Source organism: Ipomoea nil, unplaced genomic scaffold (assembly GCF_001879475.1).
Source record: "Ipomoea nil cultivar Tokyo-kokei standard unplaced genomic scaffold, Asagao_1.1 scaffold1770, whole genome shotgun sequence".
NCBI classification, from domain to species: Eukaryota; Viridiplantae; Streptophyta; class Magnoliopsida; order Solanales; family Convolvulaceae; genus Ipomoea; species Ipomoea nil.
In genome coordinates this window covers 481,802-506,305 of record NW_017618198.1, presented here as the reverse complement: position 1 = coordinate 506,305, position 24,504 = coordinate 481,802, and the positions used below count along the sequence as shown (strand labels likewise).

Genomic DNA, 24,504 nt, shown 5'->3' with positions numbered 1-24,504 from the left:
TGCAATAAATAGTGTAGTTAGTAAAGTATGATATATAGAACTTTTCTAAAAAACAATTACTAACTACCAATTAAGCTATCTCGAATTTTGATAATTTTTATGTATAATAATATATATTATTTTATTTTACTAAAGAATATACTATATATACACACACATATATATAATATAATAATTTGGGGTGGTAGCTAAGGTGGCAAATGAACTCTCTTTATGAAGAAGAATTCCGAGATAACTCAAATTCGATTCTCACGAACAACAATTCTCCTTGGGCCAACTCCCATGATCTCCCGAAGCGAACAGAAATTCTATAATTATGAATATGAAGTTAAAAAATATGAATATAGAACTGTATTCACCTTGCAAGGTGGACACGGTTTCACGGCATAACAATTGGACAACTACCCCATTGGCCATTACGTGGGGATCCGCCCTGGGCCAGTAGGTCTTCTTTGGGGATATCGAAACTCCATAGCTCATATAACACAAGAGACAGATAAAAACATGCCCAGCAATCTCTAAGCTGTATACACTGGGAATCACGAAGCGCCATCATATAGAATATGCCGCACTCTTCTTATTTCCCAATGACGCCCACAACCTTATATATGTTCCCGCCATTTCCGATCCTTCTGTCAAATTTTTTGACAGAAAAAAACTAAAATATCAGAGAAGATCGATCGTTTGTTCCTTGCAGCTTATGGAAACAATCTTCAGAAGAGAAAATAATGGCGGCGAAGTACTTCTTCTTGACATGCATTGCCCTCACCTTAGCTGTTATAGGGACAAACCCTTCAACTGGTGACCAAGGTAAATTCAATTTTCTATTTGGAAATCTATCAATTTTGTAAGAAAAAAACAGATAAAAGTAAAATTAAAATGCATACACAATGGGCCAGAAAATGAGCTTAAAAAATATAGACTTAATTTGGTGGGGTGTGCCAGGCCAATAGTGCAACGCAAGGCAAATTATGTCCTGGACCCGTGTCCACATTGAATTGTGGACACGGGCCCAAAACGATGTCGTTTTTCAAAAAAAAATGCGTCATTTAGTTTTAAAAAAAAAAAATCGCGCGCGTTTTGTCGTTAACGGCGTTATTTTTTTTTTTTTTTTATTATGAATGTACAGTTATGGCGTTATGAATGTACAGTTATGCGGTTATGAATATACAGTTATGCAATTATGAAATTATGAACACAGAACTCTAACATTATGAACTTACAATTATGAATATATATAGTGATAAAATTATGACCATGGAGCTTTAAAATTGTGAATATAGAGCTTCGAAAATTATAAATGTACAGTTATGGAGTTATGAATGTACAGTTATAGAGTTATGAATCTACAGTTATGGAGTTATGAATCTACAGTATGGAATATGAATGTACAGTTATTGATCGAATTATGAACAAAGAGCTCTAACATTATGAACTTACTATTATGAACATATAGTGATAAAATTATGAACATAAAACTCTAAAATTGTGAACATAGAGTTTCAAAAATTATGAATGTACAGTTATAGAGTTATGAACGTACAATTATGGAGTTATGAATGTACAGTTATTAACATATAGTAATAAAATTATGAACATATACTCTTACAATAAAGCAATCTGAAATTTTTTTAAAAAAAATAAAACAAAAAAAAAAAAAAAAAAAAAAACATTGTTACCCGTGTCCAGCAAGCATGCTGGACACGGACCCAACGCATAACGATTGGCAACGCAACGGCAACACTTAAAAGCGCAGGTAGCAAGCTACCTTAATGGACTTTGCCCCTAAAAAACTGAGTTAATATCGTGTGCACCATTGGCCCACGTATCAAATATTAAACTGATAAGAACAGATACTACACTTGATCTTCTTAGCCAAAAGGCCAAGAAAGGTATGCTTTAACACAGCTTCGGCCCAGTTATTTTATAGCTTTGTACGTGCATCCGCTCCCTCTGTTTAAACGATATGGGACACTAAGCTGCTATCTTCAGTAGCAATAGCCACTCTGCTGTTCATCTTCTCCCTCTCTGTTGTGTCTTTTAATTATATACACAACATTACCATTTTTAAAACTCACAAACTAAACAAAAAATGGAATGACCAAGACACTTGAAACATAATAAATCTGTGATATAGCATAGAGAAATGAGAATGCTTTTTTTCATTTGATTTTTGCAATGAATAATGAAGTAAGAAACAACCTTAACCATGTCAAGTTCAGAGCCTGCATTCATGTGTCTGAATGGCCTCTTCATATGCCCAGAGAGAAATATGCCTTGTTTAATAATTGAGGGATCTGTCACTTTCAACATTTTTCAGAGTAATAGTATAAGAACACATTCAATCACACTTGTATACTTGTATTAAACTCTTTTTCACTCATATTTATCTCACAATATCTACGACCCTTAGGGATAGAAATAAGCTAGACCTCTTTGTAAGGGCATATGACCTAGTTTTGTTTTAACCTATCCTAACCTAGTCTATTTAGTAAAAATGTCAGACTTAGACCTATTTAGCTAAATAGAAACATGCCTATATGGCTATATATTCAAGGCCTAAGTCTTCAAGTATACATGCTTAGCTTATTTAGTTATATATTTAATATTAAATAATTATATATATATATATATATATATATATATATATATATATATATATTACATTTTATAACCCTTAAGTATGTATGTGAATTACCGAATCCTAAATAAGCTCAAAGTATATTTAAAATTTACTTGAAACATTTTTAATAACCTACACATATCGTGGATCAGGGTCAAAATAGCATTGTTTATCCTGGATCAAAACTGCGTCGTTTGATGTTTAAGCTTTAACAGATTTCGTAACTTTCCGTTTCTCATGTTTCAACACAAATTTTAATTTATTTTAAGTATTGAATCCATACGCTTAATATACAAAATTACATATCATGATATACAGAAACGCATAACACGAGATACATATACATAATTTCAATTTTACGTATTCTCAAATCTGATTTATGTAATAATCCTATAGACATATAATTTCATAATACAAGACATAAATTTGTAAAATAAGACATATAATATGTTTTGTGTAATACAATACTAATCGATTTCATGTACCGAATCCTTAAGTTTAATGTACAAAATTGCATAACATGATGTACAAAAACGAATAACACGATATACATACATGTTTTTTTATTTTACTGCGAGATACATACACATATTTTCTATTTTACTTATTCTAATATCTGATTTATGTAAATAATGTTTTATGTGCACATAATTTCATAATACAAGACATAAATTTGTAAAATAAGATAGAAAATATATTTTGTGTTATACAACTACTAATCAAATTCAAATAAAGAATTGCATAACATGATGTATAAAAACGCATAACACGATCTGCACAAACATACTTTACAGTAAAAAAAAACTTCTATAATACGAACTGAACAACAAATAATCGCCGAACAACAAACGATCGTCATTAAAATTAAAATTCAAAGCAACGTCGTATAAAGCTAAGGTCCATAGTTACACTGTGAAACCTGGTCCACGGTATAACGATTCATATTTTATAGACTTCTAAAAAGACTTCAAACAGTCTAAGCTAATTGTAGACTCATAAGCCTAACAGAAAACATACATAAAAACTCAGGCTCAAAGTCTTAAATTTCTATACCAAACCCAAACTTAATTATCAAAAGCTCAGCTTCGCCTTAGCCTATTTCCATCATTATTGGCAATTAAATTTTATTTAATCACTAGTTTTAAACTCTTTTTTCATTAATATTTCATCAAACTACATTCTATTTTTAATTGATATTGAAGTCAATTTACCTAATAAATAAAAGCAACATTTAATAAAATCAAAAATACTTAACAAATTGGGGTTAAAGATTAAATAAGTCAAAATTAATAATTAATAATAATAATTATAATCAAGAGAACAGAACAGTCATTAATCACAGCTTTTACTTGAATCAGAACAGGAATGTATACGCAATGGGCTTTAAATAAAAATATTATACTTGAATTGGTGGGGTGCGCCAGGCCGAAGCAGTAGTGCAACACAACGGCGACGCTTGAAAGCCCAAGTAGCAAGCTACCTTAATGGGCTTTCCCCCTAAAAAAAATTAAGTTAATATCGTGTGAACCATTGGTCCACGTATCAGATATTAAACTGATAAGAACAGATACTACACTTGATCTTAGCCAAAAGGCCGAGAAAGGTATGCTTTATCACGGCTTCGGCCTAGTTCTTTTATAGCAGTTTACGCGCACTCGCTCCCGCTGTTTAAACGATGTGGGACAATAAGCTGCTATCTTGAGTAGCAATAGCCACTCTGCTTGCTATTCATCTTCTCCCTCTCTGGGTATAGCATAGAGAAATGCTTATTTGGAGCAGCGAATTTGTTCTAAACAGCTGAAATTTGAAACGCTGCAATGAACAAAAAGAAGCCATTGAGAATGTAAAATTGCAATATGTGATGTTATTTGGTGTTTGGAATTTGCAGGTTGTGTATTGAACACTTCGGCTTTATCCTTCGAGCCAACTGGGGAATGCCTGGCAAACGGTCAAGACCGAATTAGGGTTTGGGGCAGCTTCTCCACAACCCACTGTTGCCAGAATGCGCTCAACGCCCTGTCGCGAGCGTTGGCCGATCAGGCGAAAACCGGCGGCAATCTCTTTCTCGGTCCAGATCAATGGAACAACTGCGGCGGCGCCTTCAAGCAGCAGCCGTCGGTTTCTATCGAGAGCTGCGGTTTTCAGAATCTCCGCATCGGCGGCGGCGGCGGCAAATGCTCCGCCCTCGCTCTTTCAACAGTTGGGGAGATGGAGAATTTCAATGGCGTTTTGAACCTTTGTTCACAGCTTCATAACTATTCCTCGTTCGAAGGTGACTGTAGAAATTGCGTCGATGCAGTCAAATCTACCAGGGATAGTCTCCTGGATTTTCTGGACGTGAAAGGGGAAGACAAAAACGATGAGAGCTCAACCTGCCTTGCCGCGGTCATCATCTCTTTTACTGCTAAAAACAGCTCCAGAATTGATGACTTCTACAGGTGTTTGCCTGCTTTAAACACATTAGGTAAGCGCAAAATTCGTTATTCTATTCATTAAGTTTAAACTTGAGATCTTAGTAATCAGATTTAATTTACTCTTTACATTCTCATCTGACATTTATGTTGCTTGTTGTTGTCCACAGAACCAGAAAACTACTTCAAGATCAAGCGTAAGTCTGTTTTCTATTAAAAACATCCTACTAATTTCCATGAACAGAAACCATTATTATATCGAAAGGTTATTACTAACAATTAGTTGGAACACATTACATTTCATCTCCAGGTAGTTTGTTCAAAGCATTCATAGCAATTCTTCTATCCCTCATGGTAGTTGCAGCTGTGATTCTTCTGGTGAAATATGTGACCAAGAACAAGGCCCCAGAGACCACAAAGGAAATCCACGAAACAGCAAAGGAACTTGCTTCATGCCCCGGTCTTTACAGATTCTCCAGAGCTGAGATTGAGAACGCCATTAACTTTGGAAATGAGAAAATATTCTTGGGCCGCGGTAGCGCTGGCCAGGTTTTCAAGGGGGTTTTGCCCAGTGGACAGTATGTAGCTATCAAGCAGATAAACAAGAGCAACACTGCAGATTCATTCTCCCGTGAACTCGAAGGCCTGTCGCGAATTCGCCACCCGAACCTTGTCTGCCTCTTTGGCTGCTGCTTTGAGGATGGAGATCAGTACTTGGTGTATGAATACTGCTCTGCAGGAAACCTGGCTCAGTATCTTTTGAGTGAGTAGCTTCAATTTCCTGATCTGATTTGTTTTTTTAGTAACAAGAGAAACAAGCAATCATTATCTGGGGTACGCTTAAGTAAATCTTGTTTGTGACCTTAGCCAGCAAAAGACCGCAACCTACCACAACATGTTATCCATAGTTGGTCGGCTAACACTAAGAAGACCGCTCTTGTTGAGAGTCGAACTTGTAACCTTGTGATTACCAAATCAATAGCCTGACCATCTTGTCTGGGGTGCTCCAGATATGTCTTTTTGAGTGATGAGGAAAAACTCATAGCACATATCGGGGAAACCCCACATTGTGACTAGCTTACAAAGGACCACAATGAGCTGAACCAACCTAGGTTAGCCATAGCTGGCCGGCACAAACCAAAAATGCAAATAGGTTGCTCTCTCGAGGAATTGAACTTGTAATCTTGTGGTTACCAATTCAAGAGTCTAACCAACCTAGCTAGAGTTGTGCCAACTCTGATCTGTAAAGGTGTTGTCTTGTTTTTCTGTTGCTGATGATCTGTGAATTGTGATTATTCTCCAGGGAAAGACAAGATCCTTACATGGGAACAAAGAGTTAAAATCCTGCGAGATTGTACACTTGCTCTTAGGTATCTGCACAACTTCATAGATGGTTGCATTGTACATAGAGACATTAAGGTAAGAATCTCGGGAAAAAACTGTTTATTATATAATTGAACTAATGCCAGTTTATCAATCTCTCATGAGTCTTTCATGGCAGCTTACAAACATCCTCTTGACTGATAATATGGACCCAAAGCTGTCGGATTTTGGGTTGGCAAAAGTGTTGGGAATGGAGGAGAGCAAGGTTTTTACAGATGTCCGCGGAACGATAGGATACATGGATCCTGAATACATGAGCAACGCTAAGCTGACTTCAGCTAGTGATGTTTACAGCTTCGGCATTGTTGCTCTGCAGGTTCTATCTGGACAAAAAGTGATCGAGCTTGATCTTGATGCACGAGACCAATTAATCAGAAAGGTAATAAATGTGCAGTCCCACTATTAGCTTAGACTTCATATATATGAATATATATCGAGCTGAGATATGTGCGTGCAGGCGAAGGATGTAAGCATGGGGAAGCGGGCATTGAAAGATTTTGAAGATCCGAGAGTGCAAGGACAAGTGAACAGTGTGGATTTTGAGTCCATCCTGCAGATTGCAGTGTTGTGTGTTGCTAGATCAAGCAAGGGTCGCCCTACCATCGATGTAGTTTTCGAGGAGATGGAGAAAGTTTACAAGAACATACAGGCTGACAAGGTAATAACTTATATCATCTTTGTGGAGTTTTTTGCACTTTTGGTCCCACGACTATAGTGGCACTAGCAGAATTGATCCACGACTTTTGAACCTTGCAATTTTAGTCCACAACTATTGATTTTTTTGCAAAAATGGTCCTTCCGGCCACTTTTCCGTCAAAATTTCACCGGGAAAAAAAATTCTCAATTTTTAACCGGGCTAAAATTGACATTTTACTTATCTCAACAAAAACAAATATAAGCGATTGCATTTGAGAATCTCCGCCGCTTCTCTCGCCGAAAAAAAAAAAAAAAAAAAAAAAAAAGCTTTTCCGATGTCTTCGAATGATCCGGCAGGTGTGCTGGCTCCGCCTCCAATGCTGCTGCCGGATAACCCAACTAGCCCTGGGAACGCCACGGCCGCTCCGCCGCTTACTGACAGCCCTGCCTGATCCAGGAACTCCGCCGCCTGGGGCAGTAATATGTAGCCCAGTAATATTGTATGTAGTCAAATGCCAATTTTTTCTTTTATTTTTTGAGATAAGTCAAATATCAATTTTAGCCCTGTTAAAAATGGAGAATTTTTTTTTTCGGTGAAATTTTGACGGAAAAGTGGCCGGAAGGACTATTTTTGCAAAAAAATCAATAATCGTGGACTAAAATTGCAAGGTTCAAAAGTCGTGGATCAATTCTGCTAGTGTCACTATAGTCGTGGGACCAAAAGTGCAAAAAACTCCATCTTTGTGACGAGAAACGTCTCATATCTTAATTAAAACGTACTTTATACTAATACATTTAAATTATGCTCAACATTGACCATTTCATTCTGCAATTGTTGGGAAGCAGAAGGCAAAGGAGTTGAGCGCAACAAGTGCATTGCACTCATTGGACGTGATAGCTGTGTGATGTGTATGTGACTCTGCAGGGCTCGCTCATCTTTAATTTGCAGTCTCATGGCATTGCCATCAAGGGTTGAGAACAAGTTGTATAGTGAAGAAAAGGAATGGGAAGATAATGGTGCATATATGCATGTGTGATATGGGCATTGTGTTGTGAAGATAATGGTGCATATATGCATGTGTGATATGGGCATTGTGTGTTGTGATAGTTGCACCAAGCTAGGTGAAACAATCACAAGATAGAGTTAAAAACATTTTTTTTTTAGGCAGATTTTCTGATTTCACCAAATTATATTCTTGGGCTTGTGAACTTGCTCCAAGCACATAATATGCTGAGGGTTCATTGTATCAATATGGTCCACACAAGTTGCGTGGATCATATTTTGTTTACTGTAAAATAATGTACATTTAGTACAAAAATAATGTACATTATATTCAGAAGATGTACATTATATTGTATAATGTATATTCAGTACAAAAATAATGTATATTTAGTATATTAAAAATGTATTTTTTGTTATGGTCTACATAACATTGTGTGGACCGTGATCCACACAATAATTTGCGGCATTGTTAATGTGAGTGAATATTGAATAGTATTAACACATTGTTTTTGATAGATTATTCAACATCATCCTACCACAACAGAAAAACATACGTTCAAGAATGATATACAGATAACATAAACTATTTTCGAGTTTTGGAATTTCTTATTTTATTTTTTATGAAAGGACTTGTTTTATTTGTTTACTTGTTGATTTGTTAAAGTTTAGTTATACTCTTTGTAGATAATAAACAATAATTATATAAAATGTGGCTATTATATTACAAAGGAAGGAGATACCCACATATTGACAATATTCACCTACACTAAGGCTTGAACATTAAATTTCCTACATAAGAGGCCAAACCAGATACCAATGGACCACAAGCCAGTGGCTATTATGTTTGATGTTCATATAGTGTTATTGTTCGATTATATCAACACTTACGGGCAGAAAAAGACATTACTAAGTATCAATATTTTATCCTCCACCTAGGTAGCTTGTATTTTGTTTTCTCCAAAACTCATGATAGGTAGGTGAGCAAATAGTAAGTAGGAATATTTTAAGTTTGAGCATTTAAAAACAAAAAAAATCGTTATAATACTTTGAAAATGACTTGGAGTTGATTAATATTTTTTTCCCGGAAAAACAAAACTTTTATAGTGTAGAGGAGAGTTAATTCATATTTTTTAATTTTTATTATTTGATTTTCAATTTGGAAACACAATCAATAGTAAATGGATCATTTATAATTAAATTGAAAGTCGATAACAAAAATTGATAAGATCAATAGTCAATAGAACATTTATGATCTAAATGAAAGTAAAAGAATAAAAATTGATAAATGACAATAATTAAGGGACTTTTATGGTACAGTTGAAAGTTCGAATAAAAACTGGTAAAGAGTTAATTTCCAAAATAGTCTTCCTACTATGACATTTTCTCAAATTGATCTCTTGACTTTTAATTTTTCAAAGTGGTCCTCCAATTTTTTAATTTTAAGCCAAAATGGTCATCTGTTGGCTTTGGCGTTAAGTTGGTGTTAAAATGAAGGATAAAACTGAAAATTTAGGTTTTACACTCTAATTTAAAGCAATATGTGATTCCTTTTGTAGTATGCGCACATATTTCTTTAAATTAAGTTTTTGCTCTCTTAAACTTGTAATCAAAATGTGGGATAATCAACTATAAGACCAAAAAAGTTCATTTTCAACTTCATCCACAAACTTCCCAAGGCAAAGATTTCTGGTCTTCTAGTTTATTATCCCACATTTTGATTGCAGATTTAGGAGAGCAAAAACCTAATTTGAATAAATATTTACCCATATTGCTGAAAGAAATCACATATTACTTTAAATTAGAGTGCAAAACTTAAATTTTCAGTTTTACCCTTTATTTTAACACCAACTTATTGTCAAAGCTAACAGATGACATTTTAGTTTAAAATTCTAAAAGAAGATAACTTTAAAAAATTAAAAGTCAAATAACTAATTTAAGAAAAAATCATAATCAAAAGACCATTTTGTAAATTAACTCATTGATAAATGACAATAGTGAGGACCAATCCCGGAATTAACTCTCTAAAGGCGGTTATACCATGTATATATACTGACACACAATAAGTCGCCGAGTGCCGACTATCCCACAACTGAGATTAAGAAATGGCGGTGGAGAACGTTACCGGCGCGGATATCTTCGCGATGCTGCCTGAGAATTGCATAGCGAACGCGCTGTCGATGACGACGCCTAAGGACGCCTGTCGTCTGTCCCTGGTGGCCTCCAACTTTCATTCCGCAGCACAATTCGACGCCGTCTGGGAACGGTTCTTGCCTCCCGATTACCGCGACCTCGTTTCCCGGGCCACTAACGCCGGCGATTTGCTCGCCTTTACCTCGAAGAAGGATCTCTACTTCTACCTCTGCGATCATCCCGTAATTATTGACTGCGGCGCTAAGGTAATCGATAATTCCCTAGTTTATATGCCTCAGTAATTAGGTTTATTTATTTTTGGTTGGAGATTCTGATAGATTCAAAATCAAATTCGTTTAATTGGGACAGATATATCACATCATATAATTTTAAAATCTAGAAGAATAGTTCTTTTTTCTCTCCATATTAGAGAGATTCAATAGGTTATCAGTTCTTGGATGATCATTTTAGATATGCCATTTTATCTAATAACCTAGAAGCTTAATCATCAAACTTATTGGGAAAGAAATCTTTCAATGCAAAATTTTTAGTGTATGTTTGTCTTTGTTGATTCCACGAGAATGGAACTTTATCCCCCTATAAAAATTAAAATAATTATGTGATATATTGATTGTATTCCATTTGAAGGTTTCTCATTCATACACTCAAATTATGAGTAAAATATGGTTTGTAATTCAGGCAAAGAGTACTCCTCTTCAGTTTGGTAGCTTGTACTTCTCTCCATGTTTGAACTTTTGAATGCTATATATTATCTTTGCATGTAAGTTATGGATCTACCATGTACCCCACCTTTGTTTTTAAGCACTTGGGAGTGTGGCAAAGGGACCAGTTTGTCCCACTTTAGAGAAAAGACTGCTGTCAACTTAATGTCTGAAACTATGCTGTCTCTTTCATATTGGCACTATTGAGTGATTTTTATTGAGTTTGGCCCCTTCTTTGTTTTTGTACTTTTGACCATTTTATTGGGTTGCCACCCTACTTTCTTAGTTGTTAGTGTGCACCTGAGTACCTGACTGTTTGTTGGTTAAGCAGAGTTTTTCACTGGACAAAACGAGTGGGAAGAAATGTTACATGTTAGCTGCAAGGTCACTCGACATTGCTTGGGGCAATGATGCTAGATATTGGAGGTGTCTTTCTCTTCCTGGATCAAGGTAATTATGAATAAAAAGGGATACTTTATCTTCCGGCTAAGAGATGTTGATTTTGCATTTGGATTCTTTCCTCGGTATAAAATGAATTTTCAATGTGATGTTGGAATATTTCAATAGTATTGAAGTTTAGTAGTGTCTTATCACGAGGATAAAGGAAAAGTTGAGTATCCTTTTGCAAATGATGGCTCTTGTTGGTTACTATATTAGAAATTACAATGCAAGAAAAGGCCAGATATATTTGCTTTCCCTTGATAAAGCAAGTGCAAAAACACAGAAAATGCCGTACAAACCAGGTTTCTGAGATATGGTTTTATATTTCTTGAACCAGGTTCTCCGAAGTTAATGAGCTATTGCACGTATGGTGGTTTGAAATTCGTGGCAAGATTAGTACAAAGATGTTGTCGCCAGATACTAACTATGCAGCATACCTTGTGTTCAGAGTGAGAGCAAACATCTATGGCTTTGAATCCCAACCTGTGGATGCTTTAGTCAGGATTATCGGCCAGGAGGCTGTAACAAGGATTGTTTACCTGGATCCCAAAAAAGTGCTGGTAAGGCCAAGAACCAAGCTTGGTCCGTGGGAATTGGATCCGGATGAAGCGGAGAGGTCATGGCGAATGGGGCAACTTGGTCATCGCCAAACTGGACAAAACGCGAATCCACCCCCAGATGGCGAACACCCAAAGGGGAGAGGCGATAAATGGATGGAAGTTGAATTGGGAGAGATTTTCATCAGAGGTAGTGAAGAAGAAGACTGGGTAGAGATTAGTTTGATGGAGGTGCATGGTGGGCAGCCTAAGGGCGGCATCATTGTGCAAGGGATTGAGATCAGGCCAAAATGAGGCCCATATATGAAGAAAAATTAATGTTTGATGCATTCTGATTTCTGAATGAATTAATAATTGGTTCTCGTACAGTAACAATATGATAGAAATCCATTTTGATAAACTTGTTAATGGGAAGATTTGACTTTAAATTAGAAATCATAAAAATGAATATGTTTTTTTTTTTTGAAAATTATTTTCTGGACTTCTTAACGGATGATAAGTAAAATTCAATTTTCTTTCATCTAATTTCATTTTTACTCCAAAATTTTATATATATATATATATATATATATATATATATATATATATGATTAAATGAAAATTAATTTTTAGGTAAAAACGTGAGAACCATATAAATGCACACAATTTATTACATGATTCGATCATAGATTGTGTGCATTGTGTGTCTGGTATATTAAAGTGTGTGCATTCATATAGAAAGATATGTGCATTATGTATACATTCGCAATTCTCACTTAAGAAATAGTTCACTTGAATGCAATATATGTGTGTGTGTGTGTGTGTGTATATATATATATATATATATATATATATATATATATGTGTGTGTGTGTGTGTGAGAGAGAGAGAGAGAGAGAGAGAGAGAGAGAGAGAGAGAGAACATGAGTTCTATTATGATAGTCCATTAAAATACTTAATGGTTCAAATAAGACAAGCAAATTATGTTGTTGACCTAGGTCCACTTTGCGCTTGTCTGAAATAATGGTGTCGTGACATGTTTCCTGAACCAATGATATTTTTTTGTGAATTCTGAAGACAAACGATAAGAAAGAAAGTAATTTTTTTAAAAAATTCAGGCGGCATCATTTTGAAGCAAAACGACGCCGTTTTGGATGTAAGCTCACCTTGCAAGGTGGACCCGGTCCGGGTCCATGGCAAATTATTGTGTGGACTATGGTTCACACAATACTATGTAAACCATAACAAAAAGTATATTTGTAATAATATATTAGAAGTACATCTTTTGTGTACTTTTAGTGCTCAAATAATATACTTTTCTTAAATACATAATTTATTTTTGGGAAAATGGCACTTTTTCCCCCTGAGTTATATACCTATAGTATTTTTCCCCCTAAATTATTGAAGTGGCTGTTTTTTCCTCTGAAATGTTAAATGGACATATTTACCCTTAAACTAAATATTTAATTTTTTTTTTCTCCAACAAATTATGAACATAATTTGGTTCAAACCAAACAAACACTATAGCAACCAAACTGAAATATTCCAATTACAATTTAGAATCGAAATTCGATATTTAGAGTTTATTAAAATCGTAAACCGGAACGGACGGTTCATGTTCCGAACTGAAAAAATAAAATACATTTATTGTTGAATTTAGACTATTTTAAAATAAAAAATAAAATTTTAAAATAAAAACGGTTCAAAATCGCGAATCGGATCCGAAATCGTCGGTTCACGGTTCAAGATTCAATTTTTTTGATACATAATTTTAATAAATTGACATTTAAATATTGAGTTCTAGATCTGAATTATAACCGGAAACTATTAATTCGATTGCTTTAGTATCCGATTCAATTCAAACCGAACCGTGGTGATCCCTACGTATATGCAATAATTTGTTGGAGTAGTAAAATAAATAAAATGTTTACTTTAAGGGTATAAATGTCAATTTAATATATCAGGGGGGGAAAACGCCACTTTTAAAATAATTGAGGGGGCTAATGTGCTTACCTAAATAATTGAGGGGAAAAAAATGCTATAAGTATATAACTTAAGGGTAAAAAGTGTCATTTTTCCTTTATTTTTAATATACTAAAAGTAAACTTTGTGGAACATGATCCACACAATGATGATTGTATTTTAACCATTACAATTTTGATGCTTTCCTGAAAATATCTAGTTGCCTTTGACTCACAAATTTCAAAATTAAATGAAAAAAGTACTCCGTATATATTTTGTCAACTCTTGCCGCCTCTGAGTGCGGAGTAATAATATGTAAACGTAAACTTGTAGGCGTGTGGATGATGATTATGTGTAACATCATATGTCATTTTCTGGCCTTTTCAAATTTCATTTATAGTCATTTAAAAAAAAAGTTCTCAAAAAAAAATGATAAGTAAATGCTTCTGACTTTCAAGAAGGTTTGACCTTGTTTTTACCCACCACCCGCCAAAAGTAAAAGACAAAATATATACGCATGTATCTCAAAAGAGTGAATAAGTGAATACAACATAATTTTTGTATTTGAAGGTTATAAATTTAATTTTGGTCGAGTCTATCACATATAATATTTTTTTATATTTTTTTGAATGCTACTGGCTCTTTCTCAACATACTGAAACACAAAGAACCAATAACGCGTTTCACTGATACTCCTTTCGTTATTTGTCATCTCTTTCCTTTTGTTCTTTGAGCATCCTATCCATGTCAATATCTCGGTTGATCAAGGTTCTGAACTTTTGGATAAGATTTTCTTTCACGAGGTCTTCATATTTCCCAGTGATGTTGCAGCTTATATAATTGTTGTAAGCTTCAAGAATGTTTTCTCCTTCGATAATGCCAAGATTCCACCAGGAAATTGGTTCAGTCTGCATCGGCTCAGAATCTTGCTATATATCCTGAGTTGGTTCAACCATTGGTTTCAGATTCTAGTTAGGACTCCTGAATCTATATATATATAGGGAATTAGAAAGCATTTAGAAACCCCACCACAATTAATTTTACCACGCGAGATATTTCCCGAGGAAACCTAGCAAAGAAATTCCCCACCACCAAACTTAGGGGAATCCATTGGAGGAAGATCATAGAGAATAATCTTAGTAGCCAAGGATATTGATTAAGGCTAAGGAGGTAACCAATGGAAGTCCAACCCGGGTACCATTAGACCACATGGGCTTGGTTAATATTTTTTTATATGATTCATCTTTCATGTGTGATTTTTGAACTATTATACAGAAATATATACATATTTTCGTATAGTGATTGTGAACTTAGACACACATATACTGATATACAGACATACACACACACGTGGCATGTTAGCGCCAATTTTGTTGTAAGGCTAATAAGAATACAAAAATATTACTTGAACTCTAAAAACATACTCTCAATTTTTGTTCACACTAAGTATTTAAATTTTATTGAAGAAAGAAAATAGATAAAAATTATGACTCTACCTTATATTAAACAATCAAAACATGCCACAGTATAAAGAATATGAAATAAGAATATATAATAAGATAAGAATACACTTAGAATTACTCCTAAGAATATATACGCATGTCGGCATGTGACAGGTCAGTGCCAATTTAGTCTTAACGACTAAGCTTCATCTCCCATCCGTCGTTGCACCTCACCATTAATTTAGGCTTAAATACTTAATGCCTAAGTCCCCTTGCTTGATCGCACGTGATTTGCACTAATTGAATACAAAAGAAAAACTAACTCTTTTTTTTTTTTTTTTCTATTTATTCTTTTTTTTTTTCTATTTATTCTTTTTTTCTATTTTTTCTATTTATTCTTAGATTATAAATAAATGTTCATTGGTATAATTTTATGTATTTGGTTTAATTAACAAGGTTTGATTAACATATTCTATACCTACTATTAATAACTTTTATACCCGTAAACAAATTGAAGGCATATAATTAATCTGGTAATTATAGACACAAAATATAATAACGACATACACATAAATTGTTAATGGTAGATATAGAATATGTTCCCTGCGGACATATAAGATGTTAGTTAATATGAATGTGATTGTAGTTAATATATTTTTGGGGCATATTAATTATGTAATATATTGGTGGTAAAAAAATTTAATTTTCAATATTTATAAAAGGGAAAATGACACTTTTTCCCCCTTTGTTATATACTTATAGCACTTTTCCCCCCTAAATTATTTAAGTGGCAGTTTTTCCCCCTGATATATTAAATGGACATATTTACCCTTAAAATAAATATTTCATTTATTTTTCTTCTCCAACAAATTATAACCACGATTTGAAAAAATAAAATACATTAAGTGTTAAATTTAGAATATTTTAAAAATAATAAAAAAAAATTTAAAAGAAAGTTTGAACCAACCGTTCAAATTGGATCCAAAATCGTGAACCGACGGTTCAAAATAAAACTCAAATCGCGATTATATATACTTATATGTGAGAGTCAATATAAATGCGGAAAAAAAACATGCACTATTTGCAAATATTATAATTCTAATTTAAGCTATTGCTAGTAGTTGTTCCGATTTGAACCTCCGGTTCACGGTTTAGGATCCATTTTTTTCCAGTTCACGATTTTAATAAACGGAAACCCAAATATTGGGTTATGTTATGAATCATAACCGAAATTTTTTAATTTGATTGCTATAGTGTTTGGTTCAGTTCGAACCGAACCGTGGTCATCCCTACGTATAAGCAATAATTTGGTGAAGAAGAGAAATAAATAAAATATTTGTTTTAAGGGTAGAAATGTCCATTTAATATTATCAGGGGGAAAAACCGCCACTTCTATAATAATTGAGGGGGCAAATGTGAATGCATGAATAACTCAGGGAGAAAAAGTGCTATAAGCATATAACACAGGAGGAAAAAGTGTCATTTTCCCTTTATAAAATAATATATGAGTTAGAATTTAAATATTACAATGTTAAGTTAACAATAATATTAACACGTTGACTATTATCCTTAATTACACACTACTTTTTAAAATACATAAATTAAATTAAACAAAATAAATATACAATGACCAAAAACCTTGTAATGAGAGCAATATGATTCTAACTCTCCTAAATGAAAAGTCACAAATTTAAACCCTAATCAATAATATTCAAAAAAATAAAATACAATAACTAAATTAAATAAAACACTATAATACATGAATCCGATAGCTACTTGGATAAGTCCAAGACTCTTGCTTATGGTGTAAGCAAAAAACTTTCCCGTGGTGTGGGAATCTTTGTCCGTTTTTTATTATTATTATTTTTTTCCAAAAAAAGGTGTATTGCACGAACGAAAACAACAGGATTAAGAAATGAAAATGAAAATAAAAATAAAACCTAATTGACATTTTCGCCCACGGAACCGCCACTCTCCCCAGTATAAATACTCCATGAATAGCCTCGGTTAGTTGTACCGTACATTCATACATTAAGAACGGAAATTCACATTTCACAGGCAGAACTAAACTGAGATTCAGCCATGGCGGTGGACAGCATTATTGGTGCGGATATCTACAGTCTGCCGGAGGATTGCATAGCCGCCGCGCTGTCGCTGACGACCCCTAGGGATGCCTGCCGTCTTATGCTGGTAGCATCAAACTTCCGTTCCGCGGCACAATTCGACGCCGTCTGGGAGCGGTTTTTGCCGCTTGATCACCGCGATCTTGTTTCCCGTGCCGTCAACAGCGCCGATTTGCTCGCTCTCGCCTCCAAGAAGGACCTCTACTTCTACCTCTGCGACCATCACATCATTATCGATGACGGCACCAAGGTAATTTTGATAATTCCCTGGTTTATATGCCTCGATTTGCCGTGATTAATTTATTAGGGTTAGGGTTAGGGTTAGGTTTCTCGTTGCAGATTCTGATGATTCGAAATCAAATTCCTCTGTGAGAAATGTAGCACACCATATACATTTATGCAGGATATATAATCTTCAAATCACCAAACAATATTTTTTTTTTATTTTTTTATTTTTTGTCCTTGTTATATTCTTATATAGATTCAATAGGATATCAGTTCTTCGATGATCATTTGAGAAGGAATGCAAATTTACTTATTGTGTCTTCTATCTTGTATTCTTTATTAAATTCACTGTTTGTTGGTTAAACAGAGTTTTTCACTGGAGAAAGGGAGTGGGAAGAAATGCTACATGTTAGGTGCAAAGTCACTGCAAATTGTTTGGGGCAACGATCCCCGATATTGGAAATGGATTCATGCTTCGGAATCAAGGTTATCACGATTGAGAAGAGACTCTTTTGGTTTTGCATTTGGTTCATTTCTTGACATGGTTTTATCTTTCTTAAACCAGCTTCTCTGATGCTGTGGAGCTACTTGATGTATGTTGGTTCGAGATTCACGGCAAGATCAATACAAAGATGCTGTCTCCAGACACCAACTACGCAGCTTACCTTGTGTTCACAGCGAGACCAGGCATCACCGGTTTTGAATCCCAACCGGTCGAGGTTTCAGTTAGGATCGGTGAGCGGGAGGCTACCACCCGGACTGTTTATCTGGATCCCTATCTGGATCCCAAAGGAAGGATGTTACCCCGGAGGAGGGCATTGCGAATAGGGCCATTCCTTAACCGGACACTACAGAACGCGAATGCAGCAGCTCCAGAGAACAATGGTGAATGTCCAAAGAAGAGAGATGATGCATGGATGGAAGTTGAACTAGGAGAAATTTTCGTCAGAGATGGTGAAGAAGAAGATGAGTGCATAGACATTAGTTTGAAGGAAGTGAAGGGAGGGCATTGGAAGAGTGGTATCATTGTGTTAGGGATTGAGATCAGACCAAAATGGTCCAAATGATCACTCACTAGCAACTCAGATCAGAATTTGTTTGTATATGAAGAGAATTAATATTTGATGCACTGGTTGCATTGTATCAAATCTTAATTCTTTCTCGAACATAGAAAAATCCATTTTGAAAAACTTGTCCAATGGGAAAATCTATAGCTATTCATAGCTTCATTGCCTTCTGTACTCATAGCCTTATTCATTTTATTAGTGTCTGCTTCAATTCCTTACCATTTTAAGATTCCATTTTATATTGAAGAGAAAAATGCCCCTAAATTTTGTGCAGCATCTTTTTCTTAATAAGCATATATGAACAGATCGAACTATTTGATATGGAATCCATCACAATATTGAATACTAAAATGTACCATAATAAAATAATTTAAATAAAATATTTAAAAATATGCTTTACAGGCTTTCCGAATAACGGTAACCACGATTGAAAATAGATTCTTTATCTTATATCGCAGATTCCCAGAGGTGTTGCTTTTGAATTTGGTTCTTCCCTTTCTGCTATCCAGACATGATTTTATCTTATCTCGAATCAGGTTCTCTGAAGGTGAACTATTCGATGTATCTTGGCTTGAGATTCATGGCAAGATTAGAACAAAGATAGATGTTGTCTCCGGTCACCAATTATGCAACATATTTTGTATTCATAGTGATATTGTGGTATAAATATATGTGATGTCTATTTTTAATTTGAGTCGAGTTAAAATGAATTTTAGTTCTTCGGAGTGAGACAAAAAATTGATATATTGTACTCTCCGATCTCTTATAGATCAAATAATGCAAAGGAGCTTTAAGTTAAAAATGAGGTGAAATCTTAGTCATTAATCTAGTCAAAACCATGAAAAAAAAATACTGTGTAAGTTTATTTTTTTATTGGGTGTACTATTTTCCTTCGTTGATACATCACTTTCCAACTTAAAGTGTATCGTGTATGAATCAAGTAATCAACTCTTAAGATGCACAATTTATTTCCTTACGAATATAAAAAGTAAAAAAGGGATAGGAAATGGTAAAAGCAAGCGTACCATTGAAATGAAAGGCCCCCATTATTGTGCGGACGATGAGAAATTGATAGGCAAAAAAGCATGGCATTTCTGAATGATCTCCGGCCTTCTTCAATTCTATCACATCATGAGATTTGTTACGTACCCTCCATTACTGCATACATACTCCATTATCTCTTGCCGCACCACCTCCCCATTTGGGTCCTTCATTCTCCTGGAATTGGAGGACCCCAATTGATCAATTCAAGCTCACCTCCCCCCGCCACTTTCATCTCTCTCATCTTCAATTCCATCTTCTTCTCCTTCTACCTCCTTCAATTCCTTTGGCCTGGATATCGATCGATCGATCGATCAGATAATCTCCTATCCGATTTCATTATTTCCGGCTAAGCTCGCTCGCTGCGTTTGTTTCAAATTTGTAAAACTATGTGATGCGCACATGCGGGAGGCGAGGCTTCTGTATGTTGACCTTGCAATTGCGTGCGACAAAGACGATGAATTCAGCCGCTTCGTGTATATATGCAATATAATGCATGCATGCGCGCTTGCTTCTAGTTTTTACTCCATCGGAGATCTCATCTCATCTCATCCATCTCATCTGTGCTTTTTATTAGGGTTTGTGATTTGATGTCAAACGGTGATCGGAACGACGTCGGATTGAAGCTGTGGAATCCGGTGGTGGTGGTGGTGGTGGTGGATCCACGAATTTCTGAGAATCCAATATTCAGCGCGCAGATAATTTTGATTTTTCCTTATTCCTGATTGAATTGGATTGGTTTGGATCGGATCGGATCGGATCGGTGGAAGTTAAATTTAGGGATTGAGAAATGAGTTGCCCATGTTTTCAGAAGAAACCAGAGGAGGAAGACAACAACCTCAGCAAGGAGCAGATAGATAAGCTGCCGGTAGCTCAACCAGTAAACGCACCTGAACCCTCTACACCGCCGTCTGCCGCCGCCGCAGGTATGTGTAGTGTAGATACATACATACATACGCTTTCAATTCAGATCGATCGTTTTGGTTGTTAGTTAGTTATGTTGATTAATTTTGGCCGCGCTGGGCCTCCGACAGCTTGTAGCACGTCAACAGCAGCTGCCAACGCCGCAGCCGAAGATAATGCAGCAGCAGAAAATGGAAACTCTAACGCCAGAACCTTCAATTTCCGCGAGCTTGCCTCTGCAGCAAAGAACTTCCGGCAAGAATCCCTAATTAGCGAAGGTGGCTATGGAAAAGTGTTCAAGGCAACTCTTCACGATGGTCAGGTAATTTATCTTCTACTGCCTGGCCCCCCTTTTTCTAGCTAGCTTAGCTGCAATTGCCCAAAAGTATCATCCGGCCGATAGTCCGAAGATTAATCCCCCGTCTCAACACTCAACACACTAAGTGATGTGATAGGAGACTGGCCAAATGATTTACATTCAAATTCAATTTTAAAATCCCACATGTTTGTGTCTCTAAGTCAATGAGGCTAATCTAATCGAATTTTAGTGGCACTGATTTTCGTCTCATTAGTGGATGAGGCTAATTTAGTAGCTTAGGTTAATTAGTTGTTCATTGATTTTCACATCTTCGGGGAGAGTGTCACGTCACTTATTCTATTCTAAAGTTTTCGTATCAATAACACTAGTGTTCACTACAAAATCAATATATTTCACGCCTCTCTCACCTGGTCGGTTGAATATTGCGAGATGATCTTTTTTATATATATATTTTGACATTGTGAATAGGTGGTGGCTGTGAAACAACTAGACAGGAATGGAACACAAGCGAGCAAGGAGTTCTCCGTCGAGGTTCTAGTGCTGACTCTACTTCGCCACCCTAACATAGTGGATCTTATCGGGTACTGTGCTGATGGAGAACAAAGGCTTTTGGTGTATGAATACATGGCCATGGGCAGTCTTGAAGACCATCTCCTTGACCTTCCAAAGGACAAAAAACCCTTGGATTGGAACACCAGAATGAAAATAGCTTCAGGCGCAGCCCAAGGCCTGGAATACCTGCACGAGAAGGCCAATCCCCCCATCATCTACCGTGACCTCAAATCCTCCAACGTTTTAGTGGATGAAGATTACAATCCTAAGTTGTTTGATTATGGTCTTGCTAAGCTCACCAGCGGTGGAGGAGGAAGTAACATGCAAATGTTGACACCCAGAGTTATGGGAAGCGGCTATTCGGCACCCGAGTATGAAAGGACGGGCGAACTCACGTTCAAGTCAGATGTTTATAGTTTCGGAGTTATTCTACTTGAGCTCATAACAGGCCGCCGTGCTGTGGACACTTCAAGACCGCCATCCCAACAAAATTTAGTTACTTGGGTAAGAAGCAATTAAAACACTTTACTACAAAAGCACTTACAACAAAAGAAACAAACACAATCAAGTTGATAAGATGTTGATTTAGTAACCACAAGGCTCAACTCTTACTGAGAGCAGTCTATTAGCATCCGTGAACCAGCCTTGGTGTTGGCTTTGTAACTATAAGTTACAAGTTCAACTCTCAATGAGAGCACAGCTTATTTTATTTGGGTCAAATCTTAGTGTTAGCTTAGTAACCAGTTACAAATTCAACTCTGAGTGAGAACAACCTATTGGCCTTCTTGATTTGAGCCTGTCAAGTTAATTTACTTCCCTGTGACAGGGTCATAAGACAGGATTTACCACTTGTGGCGGCAGGTTTCCTCGTTGTAAAAAAAAAAAAAAAAAACTAATGATAATGTGTCTACCATTTGGATTGTGTTGAACAGGCACAACCCATATTCAGGGATCCAAAGAGGTTCCCGGAAATGGCAGATCCACTCCTGAAGGATAACTTTCCGGTGAGGAGCTTGAACCAAGCAGTTGGGGTTGCCGCCATGTGCCTCCAAGATGAACCATCGGTTCGACCACTGATCGGCGATGTTCTAGCCGCCCTCAGTTTCCTGCAAGTGGCTCCTAAGGAAGATCCAGTTCCGGCCGCTATTCCAGACGCTCCGTCGGGCCATGCAAACAAAAACGAGCCGGACAATGACGATGACGATCACGAGGATGAGGACGAGGAAGAGTACGAAGACGATGAGGACGAACGATCTGGTTCGGAAGACGGCAGCAGTTCGGATTCATCCGGCAAAAAGTAGAACACTTTAATTAGATCAAATTAATATATAGCGTTCAAGATGGGGAATATTTGGAGAACACTGATAAATCTTGGTTTGGTAATGAAAGCATTTTTTTTTTCTTTTCTTTTATTTATTTATTTTTTTGTCGTTTTCTTTTCTTTTTCTTTTTCTTTTTCTTTTTATGTACATTATTAAGTATATGGGATTTCCTATTTTAGTACGAATTTAATTATCTTGCCAACTTATAGTACCTAAAAAAAACGTAGTTTAGGCCATGTTAAGAATTATTTCGGTCAACAAAAAATGTAGCTTATAGGCCTTTTTTTATTTGAGACGGTAACGATGATATTTCTCTGGTCACTCATATATACACACACAGAGAATGTGTAGGTGTAAAAAACACTAAAAATGTGAGCATGTTGCATTGTAGCTGCAACTATAGAAAATTCCCTCAAATTATTTAAATTCAAATAAAAATATTTGTTATATTTTATTTTATCATAACTATTAATATTGTCACTTATTTAACATTTAACGTTGACGATTTTGTTAGGACCCGATCTACCATACACCATGTATAGAAGTACATAACAAGAATAGGAAAATTGTATTATTGCTCGGACCGCTAGGCCCAAAAGGTACTACAAAGCATGAGATACTGGCCTAAAATAGTGGGCCAAAGATATAAGTTATAGCCCAATGAATGGACTAAGAATAATATTGTAGCTACTAAGAATCGAACCCTGGTGTATGGGTTGAAAATTAGGAACCTATACCACTAGACCGGGGGGATTAAGTGAGCTAAGGGATCATTTTTAAGGGGAGGGGAGGGCGCCTAATATAGTGTAGAGGCCCTTTCGAATGCTTGACAAATGTATGGCATTGACTTGCCTTCGATTTCAACCGTACACGTGTCCCCCTACTACCTGGATGTCAACCATCTCTACACGATAATTAGACCGTCCTACCTTAATTAGACAGTCCTACCTTCTTATACAAAATATTTATGGTAGCTTGGTGGTTTGGAACTTATGTTGTTATGCTTGAGGTTGTGGGTTTGAACCCCTTAGAAACTGTAGTTAATAGTTCTCCCGTTTCTTAATTTTCATTTTTTATGTCTCCAATTTTCTGATTTCATTTTACAAATTTAATTTAATTTTTTTAAAAAATAAAAAATAAATCAATACACTAGTGTAAAAAGTACCAAAAGTTAATAAAAATATATTACTAAATAAATTACAACTATTTCAATTATTTCACTACACAATTTGATTACAAAACAAAATACGCAAACCTCATTATTAACCACAAAATACAAATATTGAGTTTTGTAATTACATCGAAAAGAATCATTTGTACTTTCCTCTCATCCTAAGCGTACTTAAATAACATCATGTCATGTGAACAAACGCACATGACATTTTAGATCACCATTATATTGAGTCATTTCGACCACGATTCATCTTTGGTTTTGATGTTGGTGTCCAAAGTGCCATATGTGTTCAATGTATATATATATTTTTCTACAACAAAATTTTTAATAATATTTTAAATCGTTGACCTCTCTTAGACAATTAGCAGTGTTCACCCGCATATATTTTCAGTTTTCCATTTGGAGAACGCTGATTTCACTTCTCCAAAATGTTAGAAAAATGGAAGATTGGAGATAAGGGGAAAATTCAAAATTTGAGTTTAGTAAACAA

General features: G+C 35.6%; 4 protein-coding genes across 5 annotated transcripts; all 4 read left to right on the top strand.

Moving 5' to 3' along the window:
* The first annotated feature begins 454 nt into the window (after positions 1-454).
* LOC109192584 (probable leucine-rich repeat receptor-like protein kinase At5g49770) lies at positions 455-8,299 on the top strand. The gene is made up of 8 exons (XM_019343282.1): positions 455-810; positions 4,512-5,087; positions 5,205-5,231; positions 5,345-5,797; positions 6,338-6,453; positions 6,536-6,796; positions 6,875-7,075; positions 7,900-8,299. Exons 1-8 carry the CDS (start codon positions 729-731, stop codon positions 7,957-7,959), a joined length of 1,776 nt encoding a protein of 591 aa, XP_019198827.1. The 5' UTR covers positions 455-728; the 3' UTR covers positions 7,960-8,299.
* A 1,786-nt stretch (positions 8,300-10,085) lies between these two features.
* LOC109192586 (F-box protein PP2-B10-like) lies at positions 10,086-12,274 on the top strand. The gene is made up of 3 exons (XM_019343283.1): positions 10,086-10,452; positions 11,240-11,358; positions 11,687-12,274. Exons 1-3 carry the CDS (start codon positions 10,159-10,161, stop codon positions 12,198-12,200), a joined length of 927 nt encoding a protein of 308 aa, XP_019198828.1. The 5' UTR covers positions 10,086-10,158; the 3' UTR covers positions 12,201-12,274.
* Positions 12,275-17,301: 5,027 nt separating this feature from the next.
* LOC109192221 (putative F-box protein PP2-B12) lies at positions 17,302-18,877 on the top strand. The gene is made up of 3 exons (XM_019342789.1): positions 17,302-17,661; positions 18,004-18,122; positions 18,202-18,877. The coding sequence occupies exons 1-3, from the start codon at positions 17,371-17,373 to the stop codon at positions 18,701-18,703; spliced, it is 912 nt and encodes a 303-aa protein (XP_019198334.1). The 5' UTR covers positions 17,302-17,370; the 3' UTR covers positions 18,704-18,877.
* An 860-nt stretch (positions 18,878-19,737) lies between these two features.
* Positions 19,738-22,922, top strand: LOC109192257 (serine/threonine-protein kinase CDL1-like). 2 transcript variants are annotated; one of them, XM_019342830.1, is made up of 5 exons: positions 19,738-20,220; positions 20,322-20,670; positions 20,779-20,969; positions 21,435-22,022; positions 22,451-22,922. In XM_019342830.1, exons 2-5 carry the CDS (start codon positions 20,535-20,537, stop codon positions 22,817-22,819), a joined length of 1,284 nt encoding a protein of 427 aa, XP_019198375.1. In that variant the 5' UTR covers positions 19,738-20,220; positions 20,322-20,534; the 3' UTR covers positions 22,820-22,922. The 2 variants fall into 2 exon arrangements, with proteins under 2 accessions (XP_019198375.1, XP_019198374.1); XM_019342829.1 differs by having other exon boundaries at positions 19,738-20,670.
* Positions 22,923-24,504: the final 1,582 nt, after the last annotated feature.

What these genes read in the sequence shown, in the direction of transcription:
- LOC109192584 (XM_019343282.1), top strand. Translation starts at nt 729, where the DNA reads ATGGCGGCGAAGTACTTCTTCTTGACATGCATTGCCCTCACCTTAGCT. An exon ending in AAACTACTTCAAGATCAAGC is followed by an intron (nt 5,232 to 5,344) that starts GTAAGTCTGTTT and finishes TTTCATCTCCAG; the next exon opens with GTAGTTTGTTCAAAGCATTC. An exon ending in CCTGGCTCAGTATCTTTTGA is followed by an intron (nt 5,798 to 6,337) that starts GTGAGTAGCTTC and finishes ATTATTCTCCAG; the next exon opens with GGAAAGACAAGATCCTTACA.
- LOC109192586 (XM_019343283.1), top strand. Translation starts at nt 10,159, where the DNA reads ATGGCGGTGGAGAACGTTACCGGCGCGGATATCTTCGCGATGCTGCCT. An exon ending in TTATTGACTGCGGCGCTAAG is followed by an intron (nt 10,453 to 11,239) that starts GTAATCGATAAT and finishes TTGGTTAAGCAG; the next exon opens with AGTTTTTCACTGGACAAAAC. An exon ending in CTTTCTCTTCCTGGATCAAG is followed by an intron (nt 11,359 to 11,686) that starts GTAATTATGAAT and finishes TTCTTGAACCAG; the next exon opens with GTTCTCCGAAGTTAATGAGC.
- LOC109192221 (XM_019342789.1), top strand. Translation starts at nt 17,371, where the DNA reads ATGGCGGTGGACAGCATTATTGGTGCGGATATCTACAGTCTGCCGGAG. An exon ending in TTATCGATGACGGCACCAAG is followed by an intron (nt 17,662 to 18,003) that starts GTAATTTTGATA and finishes TTGGTTAAACAG; the next exon opens with AGTTTTTCACTGGAGAAAGG. An exon ending in ATTCATGCTTCGGAATCAAG is followed by an intron (nt 18,123 to 18,201) that starts GTTATCACGATT and finishes TTCTTAAACCAG; the next exon opens with CTTCTCTGATGCTGTGGAGC.
- LOC109192257 (XM_019342830.1), top strand. Translation starts at nt 20,535, where the DNA reads ATGAGTTGCCCATGTTTTCAGAAGAAACCAGAGGAGGAAGACAACAAC. An exon ending in CAACTCTTCACGATGGTCAG is followed by an intron (nt 20,970 to 21,434) that starts GTAATTTATCTT and finishes CATTGTGAATAG; the next exon opens with GTGGTGGCTGTGAAACAACT. An exon ending in AACAAAATTTAGTTACTTGG is followed by an intron (nt 22,023 to 22,450) that starts GTAAGAAGCAAT and finishes TGTGTTGAACAG; the next exon opens with GCACAACCCATATTCAGGGA.